The sequence below is a fragment of the Stegostoma tigrinum genome, chromosome 28 (genome assembly GCF_030684315.1).
Source record: "Stegostoma tigrinum isolate sSteTig4 chromosome 28, sSteTig4.hap1, whole genome shotgun sequence".
NCBI classification, from domain to species: Eukaryota; Metazoa; Chordata; class Chondrichthyes; order Orectolobiformes; family Stegostomatidae; genus Stegostoma; species Stegostoma tigrinum.
Genome location: NC_081381.1, coordinates 24093537 through 24121191, shown reverse-complemented (window position 1 = coordinate 24121191; position 27655 = coordinate 24093537). Strand labels below are relative to the sequence as shown.

General features: G+C 41.5%; 1 protein-coding gene across 3 annotated transcripts in view; it reads left to right on the top strand.

Annotated features, from left to right (window-relative positions):
• The first annotated feature begins 6137 nt into the window (after nt 1-6137).
• Nucleotides 6138-27655, top strand: part of pank4 (pantothenate kinase 4 (inactive)) — a 57678-nt gene continuing 36160 nt past the window's right edge. For all 3 annotated transcript variants that reach the window (XR_009447401.1, XM_048561607.2, XM_059655608.1), the window contains exons 1-6: nt 6138-6283; nt 12997-13079; nt 14135-14343; nt 19700-19883; nt 22812-22904; nt 27216-27369. Coding sequence is in view for 2 of the 3 variants with exons in the window: in XM_048561607.2 (XP_048417564.1) it covers nt 6142-6283; nt 12997-13079; nt 14135-14343; nt 19700-19883; nt 22812-22904; nt 27216-27369 (865 nt within the window). In the remaining variant the exon portion in view is untranslated. The remainder of the gene's footprint in view (nt 6284-12996; nt 13080-14134; nt 14344-19699; nt 19884-22811; nt 22905-27215; nt 27370-27655) is intronic.

The following is a 27655-nucleotide window of genomic DNA, read 5'->3' as shown; positions in this document are numbered from 1 at the left end:
GTGGACCCAGCACTGATCCTTGTGGCATACCATTAGTCACAGGCCTCTAGTCTGAAAGACAACCCTCCACCACCACCCTCTGTCTTCAAACTTCAAGCCAGTTCTGTATCCAAATAGCTAGTTCTCCCTTTATTCTGTGATCTAACCATGCTAACCGTCTATCATGAGGAACCTTGTTGAATGCCTTACTGAAGTCTATATAGATCATTTCCGATGCTCTGCCCTCATCAATCCTCTTTGTTACTTCTTTTAAAAAAACTCAATTCAGTTAGTGAGACATGATTTCCCAGGCACGAAGATTAAAAGAGGTTTTCTGGTGATAAATTCAGTTACAATTTTGCTCCACCTCGGAGACATGTGGCAATGTATGTGAATCAATTCCTTGAAAAGTTTGTCCTCAAGGTTATCTACTTTATTTCATTCACAAAACTTTGAAAAACAATGTTTCAAATATGTGTACAATTCTTCCTAGCAACTTGAGTAAAGAAATTCCATTGGAAGGTTGATTCAAAGTTGCCTCATAATAGTTGATACAGGAAGAATTGTCTGAGATACCATGCTTCATGTCTCATGGCATGACTCACTGAAGTACAGAAAATGCATGATACAAATTCAGCTTATCCAGCGTAGTTGGTGCCCTGTAAGTTACAGCACATCAAGGACAAATCCAAGTAGTTTAGAAATGTGATGAAGACTTCATTCTCTACCATCCTTTTAGGTAGCGAGGTCCAGAATGCCAGCATCCTCAAGGTGAAAAAAAATCAAACACCTCTTTAATCTTTTCATTGCTTGCTTTACACCAGGGTAGGGGTGTCCAAAACTAGAGAGCATTGGGTTAAGGTGAGAGGGGAAGATTTAAAAAGGACTGGAGATGCAACTTTTTCCCACAGAGGGTGGTGCATGTATCAAACGAGCTGCCAGACGAGGTGGTGGAGGCTAGAACATTTACATAATTTAAAAGGCATCTGGATGGGTATACGAATAGGAAGAGTTTAGAAGGATATGGCCCAAATGCAGGCAAATGGGATAAGAATAATGTAGAATATCTGGTCGGCATGGATGAGTTGGACTGAAGTGTCTGTTACCAAGCTGTATACCTCTGTAAGTTTATGGCCGGTGGTTATTAATCTGTCTGCTAAGAGAAACAGGTCCATCTTCCAGGTTCCTCATCATTTTCTTCAATCGTCATGTTTGATAATATCACTGTATCATGGCTCTCCAAATTTAATGGACCTTGAGAGCAGCAAATATTGTTCCCAAATTTAAAGCCAGTTTATCATCTATACCACAAAAAAATTCTCATTGACCTCTATTCTAAGTGAAACAATGCCAACCTAGCCAGTCTTTTCTCAAAAGTAATATTCTCTGGTCTTGACAACATCCTTGCAAACATCGAATCTACTCTTACTCAGTTGATCACATCCTTACAACAATGTAGTGATCAGAACTCTATTGTAGTCTTATCCACGGCATGTAACTGAACACAGTAATTGGATAGCCTGCATATTATTAAATTCCATGCATCTATAATGTAGTGGTTATTTTAAAAATAATCATTCTTGCTATGACAGCATTACTGGCTGGGCTGGTATATACCACCTACATTGAGTTGCCCTTGAGAAGGTCCCCTTGAGAATGAGGGCTGCCTTCTTAAACCACTGCAGCCTGTATTGTTGGCAGATTCACAATGCCATTTGGGAGGGAGTTCGAGGATTTTGACTCAGCGACTGTGAAGAAATCATGATATGTTTCCAATTCAGGACAATGTCAGCCTGGAAGGTCATTTGCAAGTGCTGGTGCTCTCAATCTTCTATCTGTGAATTTCAGTCACTATGGCCTATTCCCTTTTTTTATTCATTTGTGGGATGTGGGCATCGCTGGCTAGCCAGCATTTCTTGCCCATCCCTAGTTGCCCTTGAGAAGGTGGTGATGAGCTGCCTTTTTGAATCACTGCAGACCTCCAGCTGTGGATTGACCCACAATGCTATCAGGGATGGAATTCCAGGTTTTTGACACAGCAACAGTGAAGGAACAGCTCAAAGATTGTCTCCTTAAATTCGGTTCCAACCTTCCAAAACTAAAGACAAGGACATAATATAAGAATTTTTTAATGTAACATTGCATTGGTAAAATTACAGCTTCACTCCCAAACCATACAGGTTTTAACAGTTGTTTCTAAAAAGAATCAAATATTTAACATAATGGGTACATTTGGCCCCTTTCTAAATTATTGAATTTGTTTCTTGTTTGAGCATGATAATTCAATTGCTATGGTAACACTGACATCTTCTTAAGCACTCATGGATACTGAAATCTACTTGCTTCCACACTGATTCAATGGGTTCTGGAATGGCTTGAATTTAATCCAAGTACATTGTATGATGTGCGGGCCTTGTCCAACGTGAGAGGTGGTATTTGGAGAATTGAGTGGATGAGTTGTTTGAAGTTTTGTGCGATCTCTCCAATGCCTCAACTTGTGTATTCCTGGCAAAGTATGTCACGTTTTTGGTGCCTTCCAGAACAAATCTCCCCCATTTTGATTGTTCACAAGGTATGAGCTGCCAGAAGTCAGTGAGATTTGTCCATTTCAAAGGTGCTTTAGAGTATCCCTAAAGCAATTCCATTGATTTCCTGGAGTCTCTTGCCACGACCAAATTCCAACTTCTTTTTTTTAGAATCCCTACAGTGTGGAAACAGGGCGCTTGGCTCAACAAGTCCACAGTGAACCTCAGAGCATCCAACCCAGACCCATTCCCCTGCAACCCACATATCCCTGAACACTACGGGCAATTTAGCATTGCCAATTCATCTAACCTGCACATCTTTGGACTGCAGGAGGAAATCAGTGCACCCGGAGGACTCCCACACAGACTCGGGGAGAATGGACCAACTCCACACAGGCAGTTGCCCGATGGGTGGAATTGAACCCGGGTCCCTGCTGCAGTGAGGCACCAGTGCTGACCACTGAGCCAGCACGCCGCCCTTCAATGGGGAGTCTGGTTCCTGCCATATTAATTTACTGTCCACCAAAGCTGGTTTTATGTAAGTTACATCTTGATACTTTGCTTGATCTGAGCAAAACTCGGGTTTAATGAATATGTGGAAGAGCTTCTTTCTTCAGTGGATGACTTGAAACTATTTTACTTTCAGGCCCAGTTTCTTCATTTCAGGAATGAAATCCTGGCGCACCTAACTCTTTGGTTTTGATGTGGAACATCAATATCACTCTGATGCTTTCCCAGATCAGTGCAAGAATTGTTCACACTCTCCAATGGCAATGCCAATTTTGCTGACTGATGTTGTTCATAAAGCAGCACAATGTGCATCTATTGAGGAAATTATGAAAATTCCAATATTTTCAGCTTTACAAGGTGGTCACAATAATTTTCAAACAATAACAAACAGAACAAGCCTGATGAGATTGTACAATATCAGAGAAACAAATTGCTATCTGCACATGTAACAAAATACCACAACATCCATGCAGGACTTTCATCAGTCCCTCTTATTACTTCCTCAAACATTTAGTTCTTAGGGCATGACCACCCTTTAACAAAACCATACTGAGCATCATAATTAATCCTTGCCTCTTCAAGAAACAGTTAATCCCATCACTCAATAGGGCACAAGAACCATAAGATGTCATCAGTGTCATCACACTTCTTAGCTTTTCTTTGATTGTGCAAATTAACTGTTCAGCTGTTTGTTTTGTCAAATGATTTACAGAAAATATAATGAAAGAGATGAAACTGATTGGTTTGCGGGAAAATGGAAGTGGTACGCTTTTGATGAGTGGCAGCCCACAACCATTTCTTTCATACTATGAGCTTTGGTGTTCTGTTACTAATCCTACCCTTTTAGTTTCAGTTGCTGAAAGAAACTTCCAAGTCAGCATTCAGGCCATCATCTCTTCAAAACATTTTGAATGAGCAGGCCAGGGAGAATTGTGGGATTGCCACAGTGCTGGAATTTGTAAACAGCCTTGATAGGAGATGGCAGGGTTGGAAAAGGGGAATATTTTCAGTCAATACTTCACACAATAATGTTAAGACAATGCTTTTTGTTAATAATTTTGGAAATTGTGAAGCTAGAGGAAAGATGCGGTTAAACTTGAAAGGGTTCAGAACAGATTTACATGGATGTTGCTGGGATTGGGGGTTTGAGCTATAGGGAGAGGCTGCAAAGGCTGGGGCATTTTTCCCTAGAATAGAATCATACGATTCCTACAGTATGGAAGCAGGCCATTTGGCACATCAAGTCCACACTGACCTTCCGAAGACCATCCCAACGTGGACCTACCCCCCTACCCTATTCCTTTAACTCTGCATTTTCCATGGCTAATCCACCTAATCTGCACATATCTGGACACTAGGAGCAATTTAACACGGTCAATCCACCTAGTCTACACATCTTTGGACTGTGGGAGGAAACTGGAGCACCTGGAGGAAACACACACAAACACAGGGAGAACATGCAAACTCCACTGAAACACTCACCTGAGGGTGGAATCAAGCCTGAGTCCCCAGCGCCGCAAGGCAGCAGTGCTAGCCACTGAGCCACCATGCCACCCTTAAGTCCTGAATTTATGGAGATTTATAACATGGTGAAGTGCATGAATTGGGCGAATAGGTAGGAAGTTCAAAACTAGAGACCATAGGTTTTGGGTCAGAGTGGAAAGATTTAAAGGAGACCCGAGGGGCAACTTTTCATGCGGAAGGTGGTGCATGTACAGAACAAGGTGCCAGAGGAGGTGGCAAAGACTGGTACATTTACAACATTTAAAAGACATCTGGATAGGTACATGAATAGGAAGGGTTTATATGGAAATGGGTCAAGTGCTGACAAGTGGGACTACATCAGTTTAGCATATCTGGTCGGCAGGGACAAGTTGGACTGAAGGGTCTGTTTTCATGCTGTAAAACTCTATGGTTCTAAGTGTTTGGAAGGAAATGTCAAGATAGAGTTTAATAAATATGTAGATAAACTACAGTGGTTTATCTTGGAAAAGATGACTCTAAAATAAACTAGCACTTCATGAGCTAGAACACTGCTTGAAGGTTACACAGCAGGCTGCTCTGTAGCCTTTCAACCATGTACAATCTCTTTGTAAACAGTGACAACAGTGTGGAGCTGGAGGAACACAGTAGGCCAGGCCGCATCAGAGGAGCAAGAAATGTTAACTTGCCTGCTCCTCTGAAGCTACCTGGCCTGCTGTGTTCCTGCAGCTCCACACTGTGTTATCTCTGACTCCAGCATCTGCAATTCTTTCTATCTCTTAGTAGACATGTTTTTAAAGTAACCTTGAAGTCTAACCTGAATTGTACAGAGATCCGAACAATCCATATTAAAACGGGCATTTTGGTTTGGGGGAGGACGCTGCTTTTGGGATTGTTTTACTTTTACGTGTCCTCCGCAGATCGTTTAAGTCTTCGGAGCAGCCTGGGGAGAACTGCTGATAATGAAATGTGAGGCTGGATGAACACAGCAGGCCCAGCAGCATCTCAGGGGCACAAAAGCTGACGTTTCGGGCCTCAACCCTTCATCAGAGAGGGGGATGGGGTGAGGGTTCTGGAATAAATAGGGAGAGAGGGGGAGGCGGACCGAAGATGGAGAGAAAAGAAGATAGGTGGAGAGGAGAGTATAGGTGGGGAGGGCGGACAGGTCAAGGAGGTGGAATGAGGTTAGTAGGTAGGAGATGGAGGTGCGGCTTGGGGTGGGAGGAAGGGATGGGTGAGAGGAAGAACAGGTTAGGGGGGCAGAGACAGGTTGGACTGGTTTTGGGATGCAGTGGGTGGAGGGGAAGAGCTGGGCTGGTTGTGTGGTGCAGTGGGGGGAGGGGAGATCTGCTCAGCTTTGACATCTTCATATACCGTTTCATGCAATGTCTGTGTAAAGACAACGGAGGATCTTGTGGCCTTCTAAATGCACAGGAGTCAGTATGCACAGCGGTTTCCACGCCTTTTGTAATATTTCCAGGGCATCTGTAGAGTTACACTGCGCGCCCTCTGTCAGGGAGAGTCACCCAAACAGCAGCGCCAGGAGAGAACACGCCACAAACTCGCCTTGCCTTGCGTGTAACATCACGTACTTCCCTGAGGAGCGCGCGTCTGACGTATGACGCAGGGCGCAGTGGGAACGGCAATGGCGGCGGATCGCACGAAGGCGTTCGGAGCTGTACGAACGTCCCGCTCTGCGCGGGATGGCCTGGACAAAAGCATCACGCTGCCGCCCGACGAGATCTTCCGCAACCTGGAGAATGCCAAGAGCTTCGCCATCGACATAGGTGAGCAGAAAACGAAGTGAGGCGGCGGTGATGAGAGTGAGGGGCAGATGAGAAGGGGCAGGTAACTGTTTGGCCTGAGAGGATTGGGAGAAAGGGGTGCGACAAGCGGGCAGCACGATGCGCATGTGCGGCCTGTTGCAGCGCCGTCTGGGAGTTGCAGTTCTCAGCGCCGATGTACCTCGTTGGTCCGTGTTTAGAATTGCGGATAGCGAAAACTACCACTCCCGTCAGGCATTGCTCTGACAGCTCAACCGGGACAGAGAGAACACCAAACTGCACAGGTGTTTTACACGGCCGCTGAAGTCAGAGCATGCAGCCACCTTGGTGAGAGCTATGTGCTGAAATCTGACCCGCCGTCAGCACCCGATTGTCATCTGGCGTAATGACCCAAACCTTGCAGAGCATGTACGCCAACCTTCAGAAATTATTATCTCCGTAATAATAAACACAAACAACTGAGAATGCTAAGTCTGAAACAAAAGCAGAGTGTTGGAGAAACAGACGATCTCTGCCAGAATCTCTAGACAGAATACGGAGTTAACGTTTTGAGTCCAATGAGCCTTCACTTTTCTCGCCTGCATCAGTTCTGAAAAAGTTGGACTCATTTAAAATGTTAGCTTTGTTTTTCCCCTACAGCTGCTGCCAAATGCCAGATCTCCCCAATCTGCAGTATTTTGACTTATTTCAGCACTTGATAGTTATTTAGCAGGGATCAAGTAGTTTTAATCTTTCCAGCTGGATAATAGTTGTGTACAACAGCAATTTGTACTTTAGAGACATCCTGTTTATGTATCACTGTTGTGCTGAATGAACTTTTTGGCTTCTGGTCCAGCAGTGGCTTAATTTTCAAATATTGATATGCATCCAAATCCATCCCTTATCTAGCTCCCCTTGTATTTCTGTCATCTACCACAGAACTACAACCCTCTGAGATCTTTGTGCTCCTCCAACTTTGTTCTTTCAAGTTTCACAGATTTTCTTTACTCCACCATTTATACATTACAACACATCATAAGAACAGGCCCTTCAACCCACCATGCCTGCATTGATTCCTTGTCATTATTTAGACCCACTACTACTTGCCCATATGCCGTTTCTATTCCACAGTTCTGAGGAAGGGTACCCAGACCCAAAACATTAACTGTTTTTTCCTTCACAGATGCTGCCAGACCTACTGAGCTTTTCTAGCAACTTTGTTTTTGTTCCTGATATACAACATCCAGAGTTCTTTTGGATTTTATGCAGTTTCTATTCCTCTGTTTGCCTCCCGTTCATGTATCTATCAAGATATGTTTTAAATGTTGTTAACGTGCCTGCATCCACTACCTACACTGGCAGTGTTTTCCAAGCACCCACCATCTTCTGTGTTGAAAAATTGTCCCAACACTTCTTCCCTAAACTTTCCACCTCTCTCCTTGAATCCGTGCCCACTCGTAGTTGACCTTTCCACACTGGGAAAAAGCCTCTGACTATCCGCCCTAGCTATGCCCGTCATAATTTAGTAGACCTCTATTAGGTCACCCTTCAGTCTCCTTCTGAAGTCCCCGCAAACAATTGGAGTTTATCCAACCTCTCCTCATAACTAAAACTGTCCCGAGCAGGAAACTTACTAGTAAACCTTTTCTGCACCCTTCCCAAAGCATCTATGCTCTTCTGGTGGTGTGGTGACCAGAACTGAACACAGTATTACAAATGTGCCCTGATTAAAGTTTTATACAGCTGTAACATAACTTGTCAACATTTATATACGATGCGCAGACTGATAAAAGCAAGCATGCTGTATGCCTTCATGACCATCTTATTCACCTGTGTTGCCACTTTCAGGGATCTGTGGACCTGTGCGCCTAGATCTGTCTGTATGGCAATGCTGCTAAGGGTTCTGCCATTTATTGTATAATTCACACCCGAATTTGGTATTCCAAAACTCCTCATCTTGCATCCGTAAACTCCCTTCCTTTAAGACACTCCCTAAAACTTAACTTTGTCCAAACCTTTGCTGATCTGGCATACCTCCATTTGTAACTCACTGTCAATTTTTTGATAATTGCTTGTGAGAAGTCCTTGGGATATTTTACTATGTTAAAGGCACTATATAGGTGCAAATTGTTGGATGTCCCAAGTCACTTAAGACCTCAATGCATTTATTTTGGGCTTAATTTATGAAGGGGCAATTTGCACATGCTTACTGTTATTTCTAGATTTCACTTACTGAGCATTCCAGTTGAACTCCAGTCATTAAAGGAATTTATTTTTCCACTGCCTTTCTGATTTTCTGATTTCTGACTTTCTTGGAATATGATTCCCCAGTTGCCACTTACTATTTTGCAAAATTACATGCTAGGTATTAATCAGGGTATTACGTGACTAGTATTTCCCGATAATATTCAAGAGGGGAAAAAAAACTTTGGAAGTTTTTTTTCTCTGTCATCTCCCTTATTTCAGGATGTTTGATAATGGGCTGTTGCTAGTCTGGCTATGATTACATTACTCAGCACAGGTGAGGAACCAGATAGCCTTTTGTGTGTGGCTAAATTGCTTATGACCTTTTTTCACCTGAAATATCTGAGAAGTTGGAATTTGTGCCTCATGCAAAAAGGAAATAGCTAGTGAACCTCTTGGGAAAATTAATTGGCTTTCAGCCTGATTCGCTCATTAATTGCTCTTAAGACATTCCTTCTTTTCCCACTCACCTGCACCAGTACTTCACGCTTATTTGAGTAATGTTTGAGGAAAAAAAAGACAAAAGATTATTATGCATCATCCCACTCACTTAAAATGGTTGAATGGATTCCCATAGGAAATTAGAAAGTCATGCGGAATTGTCTGTGCCTGCTTAAGAAGATTGACTTTGAAACCATTAAAGGACTTGTTTGCTTTGGAAGGCTGAAGTAATAAATTGAACTAAACAGCAATCAAGTGGCCCCATTATTACTTTAATGACAGTACATACAGATTGCAGTTCAGTTTTCTGGAATGGGAGAAATTGATTATGTAGTCCACAGATTTCCCCTTTATAGGAAAAAGAAGTGCAGAGACATTTGGTCTGATTTCAGCGTTTAAAAATCTTTGTCATGAGAAATTTATGCAAAAAAGAAACGTTTCAGATCCTTACATCATTTTATCTGTAGATGAAAGGAACTGGAGAGCTTTCATCACAACAGGTACACCCTTTCATAACTGAACTGCTGCATATTTCTACTTTCTGTTTTTATTTGATTTTTTTTCATAGAATCCCTACAGTGTGGAAACTGGCCCTTTGGCCCAACGAGTCCACACTGACTCTCAAAGCATACCACCCCGACCCATTCCCCCCATCCATCTAATCTATTATACAACCTGAACACTATGGGAATTTTTAGCATGGCCAATCCACCGAGCCTGCAAATCTTTTTGGGAGGAAACTGGAGCACCCGGAGGAAACCCATGCCGAAACGCGAAGAATGTGTAAACTCCCCACAGATAGTCGCCCCAGGGTGGAATTGAACCCAGGTCCCTGGCGCTGTGAGGCAGCAGTGCTAACCACTTGGCCACCGTTCCGCTCCTTTAGCAATTTCTGTATTCCTTTTCTGTGCTTGGTTTCTGAGGCTGATAGCATTAAAATCATTTTATTAGGGTCTTGTGGGGCTATGATAGTGTTCCTTGTGCAGAACTTCTCTAATTAAATCCCATTTGTCATGGTGGTGTGTCGTAACATGTCCAGATAGGTTGATTAAAAATATTAAGTAAGTAGCAACTTTCTATTGGTGAGAGACATGGTAAACCAAATGAGACCAAGTTGAGAAAATTGACAAAAATAATTAGGAGAGTTTTTCTGCAAACAGCAGATTATGATCTGCATATTTTGCCTGAAAGGATAGTGAAAGCAGATTCAACATTGGCTTTCAAAGAGGAATTTGAAACTCAAAAAGGAAAAGAGATTGCATTGCTTTCTGATTACAGCATAACAGTAGATTAATGAGGTTCTTCATGAGTTCTTCGCCCAAAGGCAGGCTCAGCCCACGGCGTTATGATCTCCACTGTGGAATCTCATCTGCTTTAACCACTGGCCGTAGATAAATGTATGATGATTTGTAGATTCATACTCAGTATGATGGCCATGTTATGAATGCACTGCCCTTAGCCATTAAATCCTGGAGACACATTTGACCTGGAGCTTCTGGGTCAGAGGCAGGAACTACTAATCAGAAAGCGTTTTAGAAAAAAACAGATCTCATGTTGCTTCTGTTTCAGTGGTTCCTGTTGTACTGTAACACTCTGTGCTTTTTCACAGTAGTAACGGATGGACCCCTGATATGTAAAATGAGCCCTAATTTATGCATTTGAGCAAGTTTTGTAAAATAGATGACTCAGCAGGACCTAGGTTTGAGAAATGGTCTTTTCTGATTTTAATGCTCTGAACCAGAGCAGGAATAGAGTGCCAGGAGTTGGAATACGATTAGGAGTAATATATGTGGATAAGTAAGGAACAATTCATCCTCCAATCATATTCAATGATTCCGCTTGAAAAGAGTGAACAATGGGTGAGGGTTGAGTTTGCCTCTGAGAAATGCAAAAGTCCTACCTTGAGTGACATTAAGAATGGGCATTCGGGTAAAGCTCCAAATTCCAGCTAGCACCTACTAGTATGGGGTGAAAGTTTCCTTTCTGCTCCTTTAGCAATTTCTGTATTCCTTTTCTGTGCTTGGTTTCTGAGGTTGATAGCATTAAAATCATTTTATTAGGGTCTTGTGGGGCTATGATAGTGTTCCTCGTGCAGAACTTCTGGAATTAAATCCCATTTGTCATGGTGGTGTGTCGTAACATGTCCAAATAGGTGAGAGACATGGTAAACCAAATGAGACCAAGTTGAGAAAATTGACAAAAATAATTAGGAGAGTTTTTCTGCCAACAGCAGATTATGATCTGCATATTTTGCCTGAAAGGATGATTGGTAATTAGACTTATATTTAGCCACTACTTTTTAATCCTATTTTAATTTTTTCAATCTAGGCAGCTCTTATAATAGGTCCCATTAGGTTAGGTTTTTATTCCAGTTGTATTATATTATCTCTTATAAAAAAGAAAGAGTGCTACTATAGCATGAACAGCATTGACAGGTCAAGTTGTTTCTCTAATTTCCCTTTTAGCTGAAAATGATTTGTGGCATGAGTAAGAAGTGTGTTGAGCACCCGCCTCCCCCAAATCCCCAAAAAAATGTCAGTAACTGTTTCTGTACTCTTTTAATTCTCAGGGGAGAAGTTTTATCAGTTCAGTGCTAGAGGTGACAGCTTTCACCAGAACCATTTGTGAAATGCTATTCCAATAATTTCTCAATGAAGTGGATAAATGAGTATTATTTACTTGACATACTTTTTAAAACAAAAACTTCATCGAAGACGTTAATGGCAAAGTGTTTAAAGAATTCACAGTGATCTGCATCCTTTAGTTCTGAGCCCACTGAGGGTTTGTGTGAAGGAGCAGATTATTGCACATTTCATTTACCTGAATGTGTCTCTGTATATGTCATTTTAAATCAGAGAGCCATAAAGTCATACAGCATGGAAACAGACCCTTCAGTCCAGCTAGTCCAAACCAAGCTTGCCCACTTGCCTGGATATGGCCCATATCTCTCCAAACCATTCCTATTCATGAACTTATTCAAATGTCTTTTAAATGTTGTATTTGTACCTGCATCCACCACTTCCTCTGGCAGTTCATTCCATGTACAAGCCACTCTCTGCAGCAAGGTTGCCTCTCATATCCTTTTTCAATCTAGCTCCTCTTACTTTAAAAATATGCCCCCTTGTTTTGAATTCCCCCACCTGAGGGAAAAGATTCTTGCTATTCACCTTATCTATGTCCTTCATGATTTTTATAAGGTCACTCCTCACACTCTTATGCTGCAGTGAGAAAAGACCCAGTTTGTGTTTATAATTTAAGCCCTCCATTCCTGGCTACATCATTATATTTACGTAAACAAAACTTGCTTTTGATGGCTTTCTTCTAGACCAGGTCTCTGCTAACTCCTGATACTCTTCTAAAGTCATTTATATCTGTACTTGTAGCAGAAATGTAGGGATGCAAAAAATTGAAAGTTAATCAGGAGAAAGAGCAGAATGATAAAATGTATGCCATTTGAGCATGGTCTACTTTACAGTTTGTATTTCTTGAGCAGGAACCAGATTAGTTACGTGTCTTTGGTAGTAGTAATCTAGCTACATCTCCATGGTCTGGACTCTTTTCCCATGGATAGGCATTGTCGGTTTAAAAAAATATGTGGGCTACTTTCATCTTTCCTCCAATAATGAATGACAGTGTGCAGAACTACTGCAAAGAATGGCTTTAGCAGCTGCAGTTTTCTGCTTCAACTGAAGAACTGACAATAAAATAAAACTATAAGCTATTATGTAGCTTAGTGTTCCTGTTCAGGAGAGATAAGACTGCTGAACAGTAAAAGTATGAAATTAGCTCTGTCAACTTGCTGATCAAGAGCATTTTGAGCCAATAGCCCCAGATAAATTACCAGTGGTTACAAACCTATCATAGCATGGGAGCTTGGAGCAGTTTGAGCTGGTAAATTAGGAAAAGCAGGATGTTGAGCCATATTGGCACAAGAACAAGTTTCTTGCGTGTTGGTACAAAGTCACTGCTTTAGAGTTGTTTCTGTTTTGCAGTGCCTGAGCTGTCACGCTATATATTGTAAACAGAACCAGAATAATGTCTTTTGTTAACAGGTGGCTCCTTGACAAAGCTGGCCTACTATTCAACAGTGCAGCACAAGGTTGCAAAAGTGCGATCCTTCGATCATTATGGTAAAGTAAGTATGACATATAATGAAACAACTTCTGCTTATAAAGTATCTTCAATAAAACACCCCAAGACATTCATAACAGAAGTGTGATAATTCAAAATGACATTGAACCATATAGACTCTATCATTGGGCAGATAGCAGAAAACTCTGTCAATGAGGTAGGTTTTAAAGGAAGAAAGATGCACAAACCACTGGTGGAGCAATTTTCATCGAGGATGCTTAGATATCCATATTTAGAGGGGTACAGAGAAAACTGGGGACTGGAGCCACTATACGAGCCCAAAGATGATATCTGAATGGGACTTTGTGTGAGCGACAAATGATCAGCAAAGTTTCGCATAACAACAAGTTTATAGAGGGTCGAATATGAGAAGCTGGCCGGAAGTGCACTGAAATATTCAAGACCAGAGCTAAGAAGGACTCTTCACAGATGAGTTGACGAAGTCTCAAATGAGGAATGGTTTGGAGGTGGAAAGCGGTTATGTTGATGATGGATGGGGAATGAAAAGCTCAGTTCAGATACCAAGATTGTCAGCCACCTGATTGAGCTTGAGGCAATAAATAGGTATGGGTTGGAGTCTTTGCCTAGTGAATAGGTTGTATGGCAAGGGCCAAAAACAATGGCTTGGGTCTTCCAAGTTTGTGGTGAGAATCCAGCACTTCTGGGATTGGATGTTGGAAAACACTAACGTTGTAGAGGGATTGTGGCAGGGTGGAATTGGGTTTCATCAGCATACATGTGAAACTTGATGAAAATGGTTCATGAGCCTAAGAGAACAATCATCTTTGCAAGTCCTAGAGCAAAGAGCTATTTTCAAAAACAATTACTCCCCACGTGAATGACAAACGGGACAGTTGATTCGCATTATTGCTTGGTAATTAGACTTATATTTAGCCACTACTTTTTAATCCTATTTTAATTTTTTCAATCTAGGCAGCTCTTATAATAGGTGCCATTGGGTTAGGTTTTTATTCCAGTTGTATTATATTATCTCCTAGAAAACGTGGTTGTCCACAGCATCTGTTTCAAATCATGCTAGTGTGTTAATGTTTTTCAAAGGTCCCCGATGATGAACCATTGTACGAGATCTCTGTTCAGGAAGAGATCACTGCCCGACTTCATTTTGTTAAATTTGAAAATGCATATATAGAAACGTGTCTGGACTTCATCAAAGCACACCTGGTGAACACGGAGACCAAAGTGATTAAAGCCACAGGAGGTGGTGCTCACAAGTTCAAGAATCTCATTGAGAAAAAGCTGGGACTAAAGTAAGTGAAAGCTTAAACGTTGTTAAGAGAACAAGTCATATCGATACTAAGGAATGCGGAATCATGTAGACTCCAAACAAATCTTTCTTGTCTTCTGGGCACAGTGGAAAACTTAACTACTGAAATCACAGTGTTGCTAGAGATTCTGTCTTTTAGAAGATGTGTTAAACCAAAACTCAGTTTCCAGTCCTAGGCAAACATTAAAAAAATCAGACAGTGCTATGTTGAAAAAGAGAAAAGGAGTTCTCCTTCTGCCTTTACCAATTTCCATTATTCAGCCAACTCTGTAAAACACTATCTGTTCTTTTCATTTCCAGCTGTGGAATCCTGCGTGCAAATTAGCTGCCACATTTCCTACATTCCATCATTGATCACACTTCAAAACAACGTTATTTGCTGTAAAATTCTTTTGCAATGTGCTGAGGTCGTGAAACGTGCTATATACTTGCTTTTCTTTTATTTTCTTCCTGTTTACTATTTGTGATTGTGCCCGCTAAAATTACTTTCTAAATTCTTGGAATAGAAATCAAATATTTTTTAAGTACCTTCTATTTCAACAGGGCATATATTTTACCTTTGAGTCTGTCAATTGTGAATTACGTGTTTTTGGTGCACTGCAAGATAAGTCTTTGATTACCTTTGAGTTATTTGCAGTTCTATGCTAAATATTTTCACTTGCCACTTGCCTTCCTTTGTGAGGCAATAACATGAAAACTTCTCTGCTTCTGATTTCATATTTTGCTAAATCACACATTACGGTGACCTTGGATATTGGCTTATGTTAATTGCACTTAATCAGCCTACTGCTGGGTCAGTAGCGTATTCAGATTAGATGCAGCTCAACTATATTAAAATGTTTTGTGTAGTTAAACATTACTTACTACCGATTTATTTTTTTCCATCATCTAAGGTATTGGTTATGAATATGACACTATATATTTCTTGTATTCTTATAATCTTTTAAGAAATAAGATTGCATTTGTACATACTTCCAGTTAACACTCTCCTGATCCCCCCCCCCCCCCCCCCACCCCAAGTCCACATTGTTCAAACAAATTTGTTCAGCAGTAATTACACTCTCCAGCTATTGTGTTGTAGCACTACCATTGGTTAGATATAATTGCAGAACATAGCCTACCATGCCATTGTAAATAGGGATATCGGAATATATATTAGAAATAAGAAGGGTAGGAGGTGTGACTTTGAAAAAGACTTTGAACAATATTTGGTCTGATGACGTCTCCATGTAATTGCTTCACCTGAATGTTAGTTTGATCTTAATCTTGTCTGCAACATCATAGGAGTTTGGTATATTAAATCTGGTACGTCGAATATGTGTTTCTAATGTGTCTTACTGCAGAGAGCTGTGTAAAGAAGTGAAGTGGAGGTGGCAGTGTTGGTCTGGGGTGGACAAGGTCAGAAATCACAAGAAATCACACAAACACCAGGTTATAGTGCAACAGGTTCATTTGAAAACACAAGCTTTCAGAGCCTTACTCCTTCCTGAGGTGTTAGAGAGAGAGGAAGCATCAGACACAGAATTTTATAAGTAAAAGATCAAAGGGTCACACCATTGATTATATATTATGTATTAAACAAACCCAAGATTCTGTCAAATCTTTAATCAGTTAGAAGGTTTTAATTGATTATTATCTATATGTAAATTCTTGAATTCTTTCAAGTTAGTGTACTGTAAGAACTAAAGGTTTCATTAGTGTAAAGAAGAGGTGACATTTTAGGTCAGACAGTGCATGTAAGAAATGAAGCAAGTCTTCAGGAACACAATATAGTGAAGTTAGGATGGCAACAGTCTATTAATTAGCATCATTGTGAATTTATTAATTGGTTGCTTAACAGCAGCAGTTTCCAACATTGAATTTTCTATATTTCCACTTCTAGTAACATTTCAAATTTACATAATACAGAGAACGTATAGTATACAGACTGTTTGACCCAACTGAACTATGCCAGTGTTTATGCTCCTCCTCTGACCCTATTTCATCTCCTGCTTTCCTTAATCTAACCCCATCAAATAGCTTTATTTGTTTTACACTCAGCATCTTATCTACCTCACACCTCAAAATGCATCCACACTGTATGCCTGAGCTGCTGCATTTGATCGTGATTTCCACATTCTAACCACACTTTGGATAAAGGAGTATCTCTTCCATTCCTCATTGGATTTATTAATGGCACCTAGTTTTGGTCTTCCATGCATGGAATTTTTTTTGTATGTTTAACTTACTCCTTCGCAATTTTAAAAGGCTCTATTAAGTCATCTTCCACCTTTCTTTTGCGAGGAAGAATAATGTGTTACACTGTACCATTTTTATCTTTTAAGCCACGTCCTTTCATTGATTGTGAGGATTGCCAAAGCACATTTGCTGGGCTATGGTAAATTATTGCACCACCTTCTGCCTGTCACGCACACATTGAAGGCAATCATTTGGAATTTAAGAAGAAGCTGTCTTTGGTTGAAAGTAGAGATAACAAGATGTGGAGCTGGATGAACACAGCAGGCCAAGCAGCATCTTAGGAGCAGGAAAGCTGATGTTTCGGGCCCAGACCCAAAGCCTCTTTGGTTGAAAGTACCTATTTTAGCACTGAATTGTAGTACCTGGCATATTTGCCTGATCTTAGCAATCACAGTTTTTAAAAATGAAAATGAGCCCAAGCCAAGCAATTCATCCTGTGCAGTCAGCAACAGCCTGAAGAACTTGAAAATTCTTGATCTCATCCAGTAATTATGTAACCATAATTGGACTTGGGTGAGAAGTGGAGTAACGTCAAAACCATCAAATGTTAGATTCTGAATTAACCATGACAAAGCTTCTGCTGAGATAAAACAGCAACTTGTAAAGATCCTGGTGGCAGAAGTCCTGACCACTGTGTGCAGGCAGCCAGTTAGAAGCAATTGGGGGATATGTGTTATTATTGAAAACGTGCTCAGAATTGCTGAGGGACCGAGGTAACAACTCTGTTAAGTGGATGTTGAGGTGGGTGTGAGTTGTAGTAGAGCAGGTTGGCAGCAGAGCTGACCTTCAATGGGCTTCAGGCTTTCCTGTAATGGACTTAATCGGAGCAGTGACAGGAAGGCAGTGGAGTCTCTATCCTACCTGATTAGCTGTCCCTGCTCCTAACAGTTTTTTGAGGAAGTTACCAAAAAGATTGAGGGCAGAGCGGTAGACATTATCTGCATGGACTTTAGTAAAGCCTTTAACAAGATTCCACATGGTAAACTAATTAGTAAACTTAGATCACATGGGGTTCAGGGAGAGCTTGCCAGTTGACAAGTTTGACTTGACATAGGAAGCGGACAGTGGGGGTGGAGGATTGTTTTTCAGACTGGAGGTCTGTGACCAACAATATTTTGCAGGTCTTGGTGCTGGGTCCACTTTTGTCATTTATATAAGCGATTTAGATGAGATTTTGGGAGGCATGGTTAATGCGTTTGTAGATGACAAAAAGTGATGGTATAGTCGATGGTGAAGAACGTGATCTAAGATTGCAAAGGGATCTTGATTAATTGGGCCAGTGGGTTGAGGAGTGGCAGATGGAGTTTAATTTGGTTAAATGCGAGATATTGCATTTTGGTAAAACTAGCAAGTGTAAGACTTATACAGTCAATGGTAGAGCCCTGGGTAGTGTTGTCAAACAGAGAGCTATGGGTCAGGTACATAATTTTTTTAAAGTTGCATCACAGATTGACAGGTTGGTAAAGAAGGCACTTGGCATGCTTGCCTTTATTGCTCAGACCTTTGAGTATAGGAGCTGGGACATAATATTGAGGTTGTACAGGACATTGGTGAGGCCACGTTTGGCATACTGTGTACAGTTCTGGTCGCCTGCTCCCATGGGGTGATGTTATTAAATTAGAGAGGGTTCAGAAATGATTTACCGGGATCTTACTGGGACTGGAGGGCTTGAATTATAAGGATGGGCTGGGAATTTTTTCACTGAAATGTACAGGTTAAGAGGTGACCTTATAGAGATTTATTAAATCATAAGGTCCATAAATAAGGGAAATAAGGTCTTTTCCCTTGGGTGGGTGACTTCAAAATTAGGGGGCATATTTTTAAGGTGAGACAAGAAAGATTTAACAGGGACTGAAGGAGCAACGTTTTTGCACAGAGGGTGGTTTGTATGATGAATGAACTGCCAGAGGAAGTGATCATATAGGTACAATTGCAATATTTAAAACACATTTGGATAGGTACACGAATAGGAAAGGTTTAGAGGGATGTGGGACTGGGATAACAGTGTAGAGCTGGAGGAACACAGCAGGCCAGGCAGCATCTGAGGAGTAGGAAAGTTGATGTTTTGGACCGGGACCCTTCTTCAGAAAAAAAGTTTAGTTTTGGAAACGTGGTCGGCATAGACTAGTTGGACCGAAGGGCCTGTTTCTGTGCTGTATGACTCTATGATTCTATTCTGTGACTATTCCCTTTCTTCCTAGACCTCCTAGCCAAGGAAAATCTCTTTGCTGCATGCACCCTTTCAATCCCTGTCAGAATTTAAATTTTTAACTGAGATCACCTCCCATTTTTCTAAACTTTAGAGACTATAAGCTATTTAAACTTTCTTCATAGGATAACTCCTCCATCCCAGGAATTAGTTGATAAATCTTTGTTGCATTCCCTTAGCGGCAAGTGTGTCTTTCCTTGGGTAAGGACACCAAAACTGCGCACAACTCTGAAAGTGTGGTCTGCACCAAAATTCTATGTAATTGCAATAAGACAACTTTTGTCATCTACTCAAATTCTCTAGTAATAAAAGTCAGTGTATCATTTGCCTTCCTAATTGCTTGTTGTCCGTGCATGTTATTTTTCAGTGATTCATGAGTAAGGTCACCCAAGAATCTCAAAGTTATACAGGCATTTCGTTTTACAGACAGCATTAATGTAAATATGACAAGTCTCCTCTTGGGAGCAGAGTAATGGTAAGCACTGGTGGAAGATTTTGGAGAAATAGTGGAAGGCATGGTCAGAAGATAGAGTTTAGAGTAAAGGCAGGGAGAAAGTTGTAGTTAGTGGGATGAGGTAGGTGGTTGTGTGGCGGGAGTGAAGAGTTGTTTATTTTGTCAGGTTGCATGGTTTGCACTGTGCAAGAAAACTCATTGCTGCTTTGATTTTGTTAATGCAGTGCTTTTCACATTGAGGGCAGTGCAGTATGTTAGTTTCAGGAGTTTTTTAAATTGGTTCCCTTTGTGATGTGGCAGCCTGTATGACTAATGCTTATCTGTTGAGTTTTATTTCTGTACTCTATATGGTACTGTGGTTGCCCTTATTGATGTGATTCTTTGTACTTTGGATCTCCATCTGAGTAAGACTAACATTTTCTTTGAACTTTTTTGCAGGGTGGATAAGGAAGACGAAATGACTTGCCTAATAAAAGGTTGCAACTTTGTGCTGCGAAATATTCCACATGAGGCTTTTGTGTATGTGAAGCATGCAGATCCTGAATTCCGCTTTCAGACAACACACCCAGATATCTTTCCCTACCTGCTGGTGAACATTGGGTCAGGAGTATCTATAGTTAGGGTAAGGAGGATCTATTTCGAATGGTTTTATCATTGACTAAGTACAACATGTCCACATCTGGTCTTAGATAGCAAAGTGTGGAGCTGGATGAACACAGCAGGCCAAGCAGCATCTCAGGAGCAAAAAAGCTGACGTTTCAAGCCTAGACCCTTCATCAGAGAGGGGGATGGGGAGAGGGAACTGGAATAAATAGGGAGAGGGGGGAGGCAGACCGAAGATGGAGAGAAAACAAGATAGGTAGAGAGGAGAGTATAGGTGAGGAGGTAGGAAGGGGATAGGTAAGTCCAGGGAATATGGATAGGTCCAGGAGGTGGAATGAGGTGGTAGGTAGGAAATGGAGGTGCGGCTTGAGGTGGGAGGAAGGGATGGGTGAGAGGAAGAACAGGTTAGGGAAGCAGAGACAGGCTGGGCTGGTTGTGTGATGCAGTGGGGGGAGGGGAAGAACTGGGCTGGTTTTGGGATGCAGTGGGGGAAGGGGAGATTTTGAAGCTTGTGAAGTCCACATTGATACCATTGGGCTGCAGGGTTCCCAGGCTGAATATGAGTTGCTGTTCTTGCAACCTTCGTGTGGCATCATTGTGGCACTGCAGGAGGTCCATGTTGGACATGTCGTCTGAGGAATGGGAGCGGGAGCTGAAATGGTTCGCGACTGGGAGGTGCAGCTGTTTGTTGTGAACCAAGCGGAGGTGTTCTGCAAAGCTGTCTGCAAGCCTCCGCTTGGTTTCCCCAATGTAGAGGAAGCCACACCGGGTACAATGGATACAATATACCACATTAGCAGATGTGCAGGTGAACATCTGCTTGATATGGAAGGTCATCTTGGGGCCTGGGATAGGGGTGAGAGAGGAGGTGTGGGGGCAAGTGTAGCACTTCCTGCAGTTGTAGGGGTAGGTGCCGGGTGTGGTGGGGTTGGAGGGAAGTGTGGACCGGACAAGGGAGTGGCAGAGAGAGTGGTCTCTCCGGAAGGTGAACAAGGGTGGGGATGGAAAAATAGCTTGGGTGGTGGGGTCAGATTGTAGAACACAGAACATTACAGCACAGTACAGGCCCTTCGACCCTCGATGTTGTGCTGACCTGTCATACCGATCTGAAGCCCATTCAACCTACACTATTCCATGTATGTCCATATGCTTATCCAATGACGACTTCAATGTACCTAAAGTTGGCGAATCTACTACCGTTGCAGGCAAAGCGTTCTATTCTCTTACTACTCTCTGAGTAAAGAAACTACCTCTGACATCTGTCCTATATCTTTCACCCCTCAATTTAAAGCTATGCCCCCTCGTGCTCGCTGTCCCCATCCTAGGAAAAAGGCTCTCCCTATCCACCCTATCTAACCCTCTGATTATTTTATATGTTTCAATTAAGTCACCTCTCAACCTTCTCTCTAATGAAAACAGCCTCAAGTCCCTCAGTCTTTCCTCGTAACACCTTCCCTCCATACTAGGCAACATCCTAGTAAATCTCCTCTGCACCCTTTCCAAAGCTTCCACATCCTCCTTATAATGCGGTGACCAGAACTGTACGCAATACTCCAAGTGTGGCCGCACCAGAGTTTTGTACAGCTGCAGCATAACCTCTTGGTTCCGGAACTCGATCCCTCTGTTAATGAAAGCTAAAACACTGAATGCCTTCTTAACAGCCCTGTCAACCTGGGTGGCAACTTTCAATGATCTGTGTACATGGACATCAAGATCTCTCTGCTCATCTACACTACCAAGAATCTTACCATTAGTCCAGTACTTTGCATTCCGGTTACTCCTACCAAAGTGCATCACCTCACACTTGTCTGCATTAAACTCCATTTGCCACCTCTCTGTAGATGGCGGAAGTGTTGAAGGATGATACGTTGTATCCGGAGGTTGGTGGGGTGGTATGTGAGAACGAGGGGGACCCTCTGGGAGCGGTTGTGGCGGGGGTGGGGTGTGAGGGATGTGTTGCGGGAAATGCGGGAGACGCAGTCAAGGGTGTTCTCGACCACTGCGGGGGGGGAGGGTTGCGGTCCTTGAAGAACGTGGACATCTGGGATGTCTTCTTTTAAAGATTGCATGGATGCATTCCAGGAACTTAATCAATATTATAAAGGGATACAGCTCTACAGTTAGCTAATCTCTTTTTCCTCTTAATTACTTTCTTTTGACAATTAATGTTCAGAACTGAGCTGGCATAGGTAATTGTCTAGAATTGTGGCTCTGCTTTTCCTCTGTCTCATAATTTTGTGCCCCCAGTACTTGTCAAGGCACTGACTGTTCTTTTGGAATGGTTACAATGGAGCAGGCAGCCTTGTAGTGCCTGGCCAAAGTGGTAATTTCTTAAGTCCCGGCATAATAGAATCAACCAGCTTTTTGATTGTAAAGACCATTACGGTTAAACCCAATTCTGTCCTCATCAGATGCGTCTACATCAGGCTAGAATCAGAAAGGCTAGTCATGGCATTCAGTGAAAATGCTGACTAAGATCAGCTAATTTCTCCTTTCAGTATACATATCTTAAATAAGAGACCGAAAGAACTGTGGATGCAGTAAATCAGAAGCAAAACAAAGTTGCTGGAAAACCTCAGCAGGTCTGGCAGCATCTGTGAAGAAGAAAACAGAGTTAATGTTTCGGGTCTGGTGACCCTTCCGAAACGTTAACTCTGTTTTCTCCTTCACAGATACTGTCAGATCTGCTGAGCTTTTCCAGCAACTTTGTTTTTGTTAAATAAGAGACCATTCAGTGGTTTTTCAAGTCAAAATTCAGATCTCCTTGCTCCTGCGATGAAGACAATGGAGGAAGGTTTCCAAATTTTCAGCCTTTTTTAAAATTACAGATTTCTTAACACTCAAAAAACCTACAGTAATGTATCACATTTTGACGTGTCTCAAAAGGGTTCGAAGCAGTGAATTGTATAGTAGACTACATTTATTTTAATTCTTTTCATTCACACAGGTGGAATCTGAAGACCAATTTGAACGGATTGGAGGAAGCTCAATAGGAGGTGGTACGTTCTGGGGGCTCGGAGCATTGCTCACAAAAACAAAGGTGGTCATTTTATCCCAATCTCTTCCCCCACCTTTTGACCTTATATATTCTCTGCTCATCACATGCCTATCTGAGATCAGGAGTATGGGTTTGAAACAGTCTTCACGCATCAGCGATTCTGCCCTCTAGTCAGGTATTTAGAAGCTTGGGATGCCTTCCTCCTGTCCATAAGTATAAAGCCAAAATAAAAAAGAACTGACATTTATATAGCACCTTTCATGAACTGTGATTCACGAAAAGCAAGTTGAAGTATCACTTTTAATGGGAGATGGCACAGCATATCTGCGTGTAATTTAGAAACATTCTTTGAAAATTGCACATTTTCTGCTTTAGCATTCATAAGGGATGGAGACAGAGAAAAAGAAATTACTGGCCAATTCACTTGATGTCTGTTGTGAGGAAGTATTAGAAGTGATAATTAGAGATTATAGCTGCACATTTAGGGGGGACAAAAAGGTAATCGGGACAGGTCAGCTTGTTTTTGTCGAAGGGAAAAGCCATCTAACCATATTTTTGGAGTTCTTTGAAGGAGTAATATGCACTCTGAATAAAGGGGAGCTTTTAGATTTCCTGTACGTGTGTTTCCAGAAGGTATTTACGAGGTGTCATATCAAAGGTTATTGCGGAAAATTAAAGCTCAAGTTATTGGGGTAAATTTTATTAGCATGGATAGCAGTTGAGCTGGGTGGCATAAAACAGAATATAAGTAAATGGGTCCTTGATTGCAAGATGCAACAAATGGAGTCCCGTTGGTATCTGTGCTGTGGCCTCAACTTAATATGATTTACACTAATGATCTAGATAAGGGTGATGAAAGCATGACAACTAAATTTGCAGATGGTGCCAAGGTAGGTAGCAAAATGTGAGCAAGACATAATGTGGTTGCAGATGGGTTGAGTGACTGGGCAGAGATCTGATAGATGGAGTATAATGTAGGAAAGTGTGAAATTGTTCACTCTGGCAGGAAAGAATGTAAAATCAGAATATAACTCAAATGAAGAACCACTACAGAATTTCAAGGTGCAGAGGGATTTGGAGGGATTCGTGTTCCTGTGCATGAGTCACAAAACGTTAGTATGTAGGTACAATATGTAATCAAGAACACTAGTAGGATGCTATAATTTACTACAAGAGGAATTAAACATTAAAAGTAAGGATTTTATGCTTCAATTGTACAGAACGTTGGTTAGACCTTGCCTCCAGTGTAGTTCAGAGGTGGCTTACTACATTGAGACCAAAAATGCACACAGTATGAGAGATGTGGTCTCACCAATGTCCTGTATAATTGAAGCATAAAATCCTTCTTTTTATGTTTAGTATCTCTTGTAGTAAATTATAACACCATTTAGCCTCCTATATCTTGCCTTTAACTAGTCATGAAGATATTTTGGACGGGCTGAGCTTGTTTCCACTGGGATTTAGAAAAGTGAAGTTTGACTTGATCGAAATGTACTAGATCCCCAATGAATTTTGCACAGTGAATGTGGAAAGGACGTTTCTGTTGTGAGTGACTCTCGAACTTACGGGCACTGCTTTAAAATAAGGGGCTGCCTTTGAGGGTAGCGATGGTGAGAACTTCTTTTGGGAGCTATGTGACTTTCGAATTCTTTGCCTCAGAAGCCAGTGTAAGCAGGTTTATAATTAATTTTTTAAGGTGATGGTAGATATATCCTTGTTAGACAAGGAAATAGATTATTGGGAGTAGATGGGATTTGAACCACAAATAGATCAGGTATGATCTGATTGAATGACCAAGCAGTTTCAAATGCCGAATGTTCTTCTTTTCCAAGGGTTCCTATGAAACTCCCTGTTTTTCTTGAAAATCAGATTGGATTTTAGGATACCCGTCGGATCTTTTGCATTCAACTGGGGTCAGGTGAGGGCTCAGTTTAGTGCCTCATCCAAATGATGACACCACTACCAGTACAGTACTTCCTCCCAGCTGAATTGGTAGAATTTGTCTCAAAAATTAAGTCTCTAGAGTGAGAATTAAATCAAAATCCTTCTAACTCAAGGAGAAATTGCTACTGCAAAATTAGAGCTGACGTAATAGCCAAGAGCAAATATGTAGGGAGATCTCACACATGGCCGTAATGGTTGGGGATTTTAACTTTCCAAACATAGACTGGGACTATCTTTGAGTAAAGGGCTTGGATGGGAAGAAATTTGTCAAGTGTGTTCAAGAAAACTTTTGTTATCAAAATGTAGATGGACATCTTAGAGTGGCAAATCTCAACCTCTTTTTGGGAAATAAGGCAGGGCAAATGACTGAGATATTAGTGAGGGAGCACTTTGGGGCCAGTGATCCTAACTCTATTAGTTTTAAAATAGTTATGGAAAAGAATAGGCCTGATCTGAAAGCTAAAGTTCTAAATTGGAGTAAAGCCAGTTTTGATAGTATTAGATGGGAACTTTCAAAAGTTGATTGGGGGAGGCTGTTCGCACGTAAAGTGATGTCTGGCATGTGGGATGCTTTCAAAAATGAGATAACAAGAGTTCAGTAATAATATGTTCCTGTTAGTGTGAAGGGCAGAGCTGGTAGGAGGAGAGAACACTGAATGGCTAGAGATATTGATGCTGTGGTCAAGAAGAAGGAGGCATGTGTCAAGTATAACAGTTGGATCAAGTGAATCCTTGGAGGAATATAGGGGGAGTAGGAATACACTTAAGAGAAATCAGGTGGGCAAAAAGGGGATGAGAGACCTTTGGCAAATAAGGTAAAGAAGAATTCTAAGAGATTCTGCAAGGACATTAAGGGCAAAGAATAATTAGGGAGAAAATCGGGCCCACAGAAACCAAAGGAGATGGCTGAGACACTAAACAAATATTTCCTGTCCATATTCACTGTGGAGAAAGACATGGAAGCTAGGGAAATTGGGGAGATAAATAGTAATGGCTTGGAAAGAGTCCACATTAGAAGAGCAGGTGCTGGAGGTCTGAAAACACATAAAGGTGGATGAATCCCAACTCAACGGGGACAGCGGATGCAGTATACCACATTAACAGATGTGCAGGTGAACATCTGCTTGATGTGGAAAGTCTTCTTGGGGCCTGGGATGGGGATGAGGGAGGAGGTGTGGAAGCAAGTGTAGCACTTCCTGCGGTTGCAGGGGAAAGTGGTGGGGTTGGAGGGGAGTGTGGAGCAGACAAGGAAGTCATGGAGAGAGTGGTTCCTCTGGAAAGCAGATAAGGATGGGGAGGGAAAAATTTCTTTGGTGTTGGGGTCGGATTGCAGATGGCAGAAGTGTCAGCGACAACGCATCATTCCCCAGCATCTACAGTTCCTACTATTTCTGTCCCTCTTTCAACCACTTTTCACAGTACTCATGTGAGCACATGTGCCAATAAACCTACTTCAGTTCAATAAAAGACATATGTTTAAGGTGAGAGGGAAAAAACTTAAAAGGGACCTGGGGGACAACTTTTTCACATAAGGGGTACTGTCTGTATGTAATGAGCTCCTAGAGGAAGTGATAGAGGCTGGTACAATTACAACATTTAAAAGACATTTGGGCAGGCACATGAATAGGAAAGGTTTAGAGGGATCTGGGCCAAATGCAGGCAAGTGGGACTAGTTAAATTTAGGATGCCTGGTCGGCATGGATGAGTTGGACTGAGGGTCTATTCTGTGATGTAAGACTCTGATGCAGTCCTAAAGCTGGGCCACGGTACTGATGATGGGAATTGCTGTTTTCTGTTGAGGTTACCAGTTAATATGCTGTCATTCTCCATTAATTGCTTTGATTTTTATTCAGAAGCCCACAACTGCAAACTTAAGCAAAATAAAGATGATAAAAGTTTAATCCCTGTTTCTCCTGAGCGAATTAATCTTTACTGTGTGATGGAATAGGGGTGCTCTTATTGACCTCTTGTGAACTATGAAAGTAGAATTGACCATTGTTTCTGTTCTTGATTATTATTCATTAAATCCAGCGCAGATGGGTGAGGTCAGGAAAAGAGTGAAGACACAGTTGCTCTGGTTAAAGCATGATGACTTGACTGAGGTGTTGGAAGGAAACTGGCATTTAGGTTCCATGAAGGAATCCATAAAGGAGTAGGTTAAGCTAAAGGAATACTCTGATGACATAAATCACAATTTTAAGTTCAATTTTATTTTCTCAAATTTGTTCCTGTGTCCCTAACTGTGCATAGCGATTAGAAAACAAAGGGCTGTAATATGCTTATTATTTAAGACTCATCGAATTTTAAATTTTAAGGGCAATTTACTGCATTATGATGTCTGGACTTATGCCCAAAGGCCTAACCTGATTTGAGTATAACTTACCTTTAACTTTTACTCTCTTTATACAGCGATTTGATGAATTATTGCAACTGGCATCCAAAGGACAGCACACAAATGTGGATATGTTAGTTCGTGACATTTATGGAGGGGCATATGAATCCTTTGGGCTGACTGGGGATCTTATTGCCAGTAGCTTTGGAAAATCTGCCACTACTGATAAAGGTAGGTACATCTTGATGAGTTATCATGTCTTGAATGCTCTTTGGCTGGAGGCAGTTTCTTGAAATAACATTATTTATAGGTAATAATCCTAAGAGTTTTTGCTGCTTTATGATCCTGCCCATTAGTGCTCCTAATGCTCTGTCTCAAACAACAACAGAATTCAAAATTACATCTCGAGCTGAATTTTACATATATAATGATTGATGGTAAATAAGTGATGATGATAGAAGTTTTAAGTTTTTATCATATTAAGCTGGGAGATGTTAATACTGGAATACCTCCCATT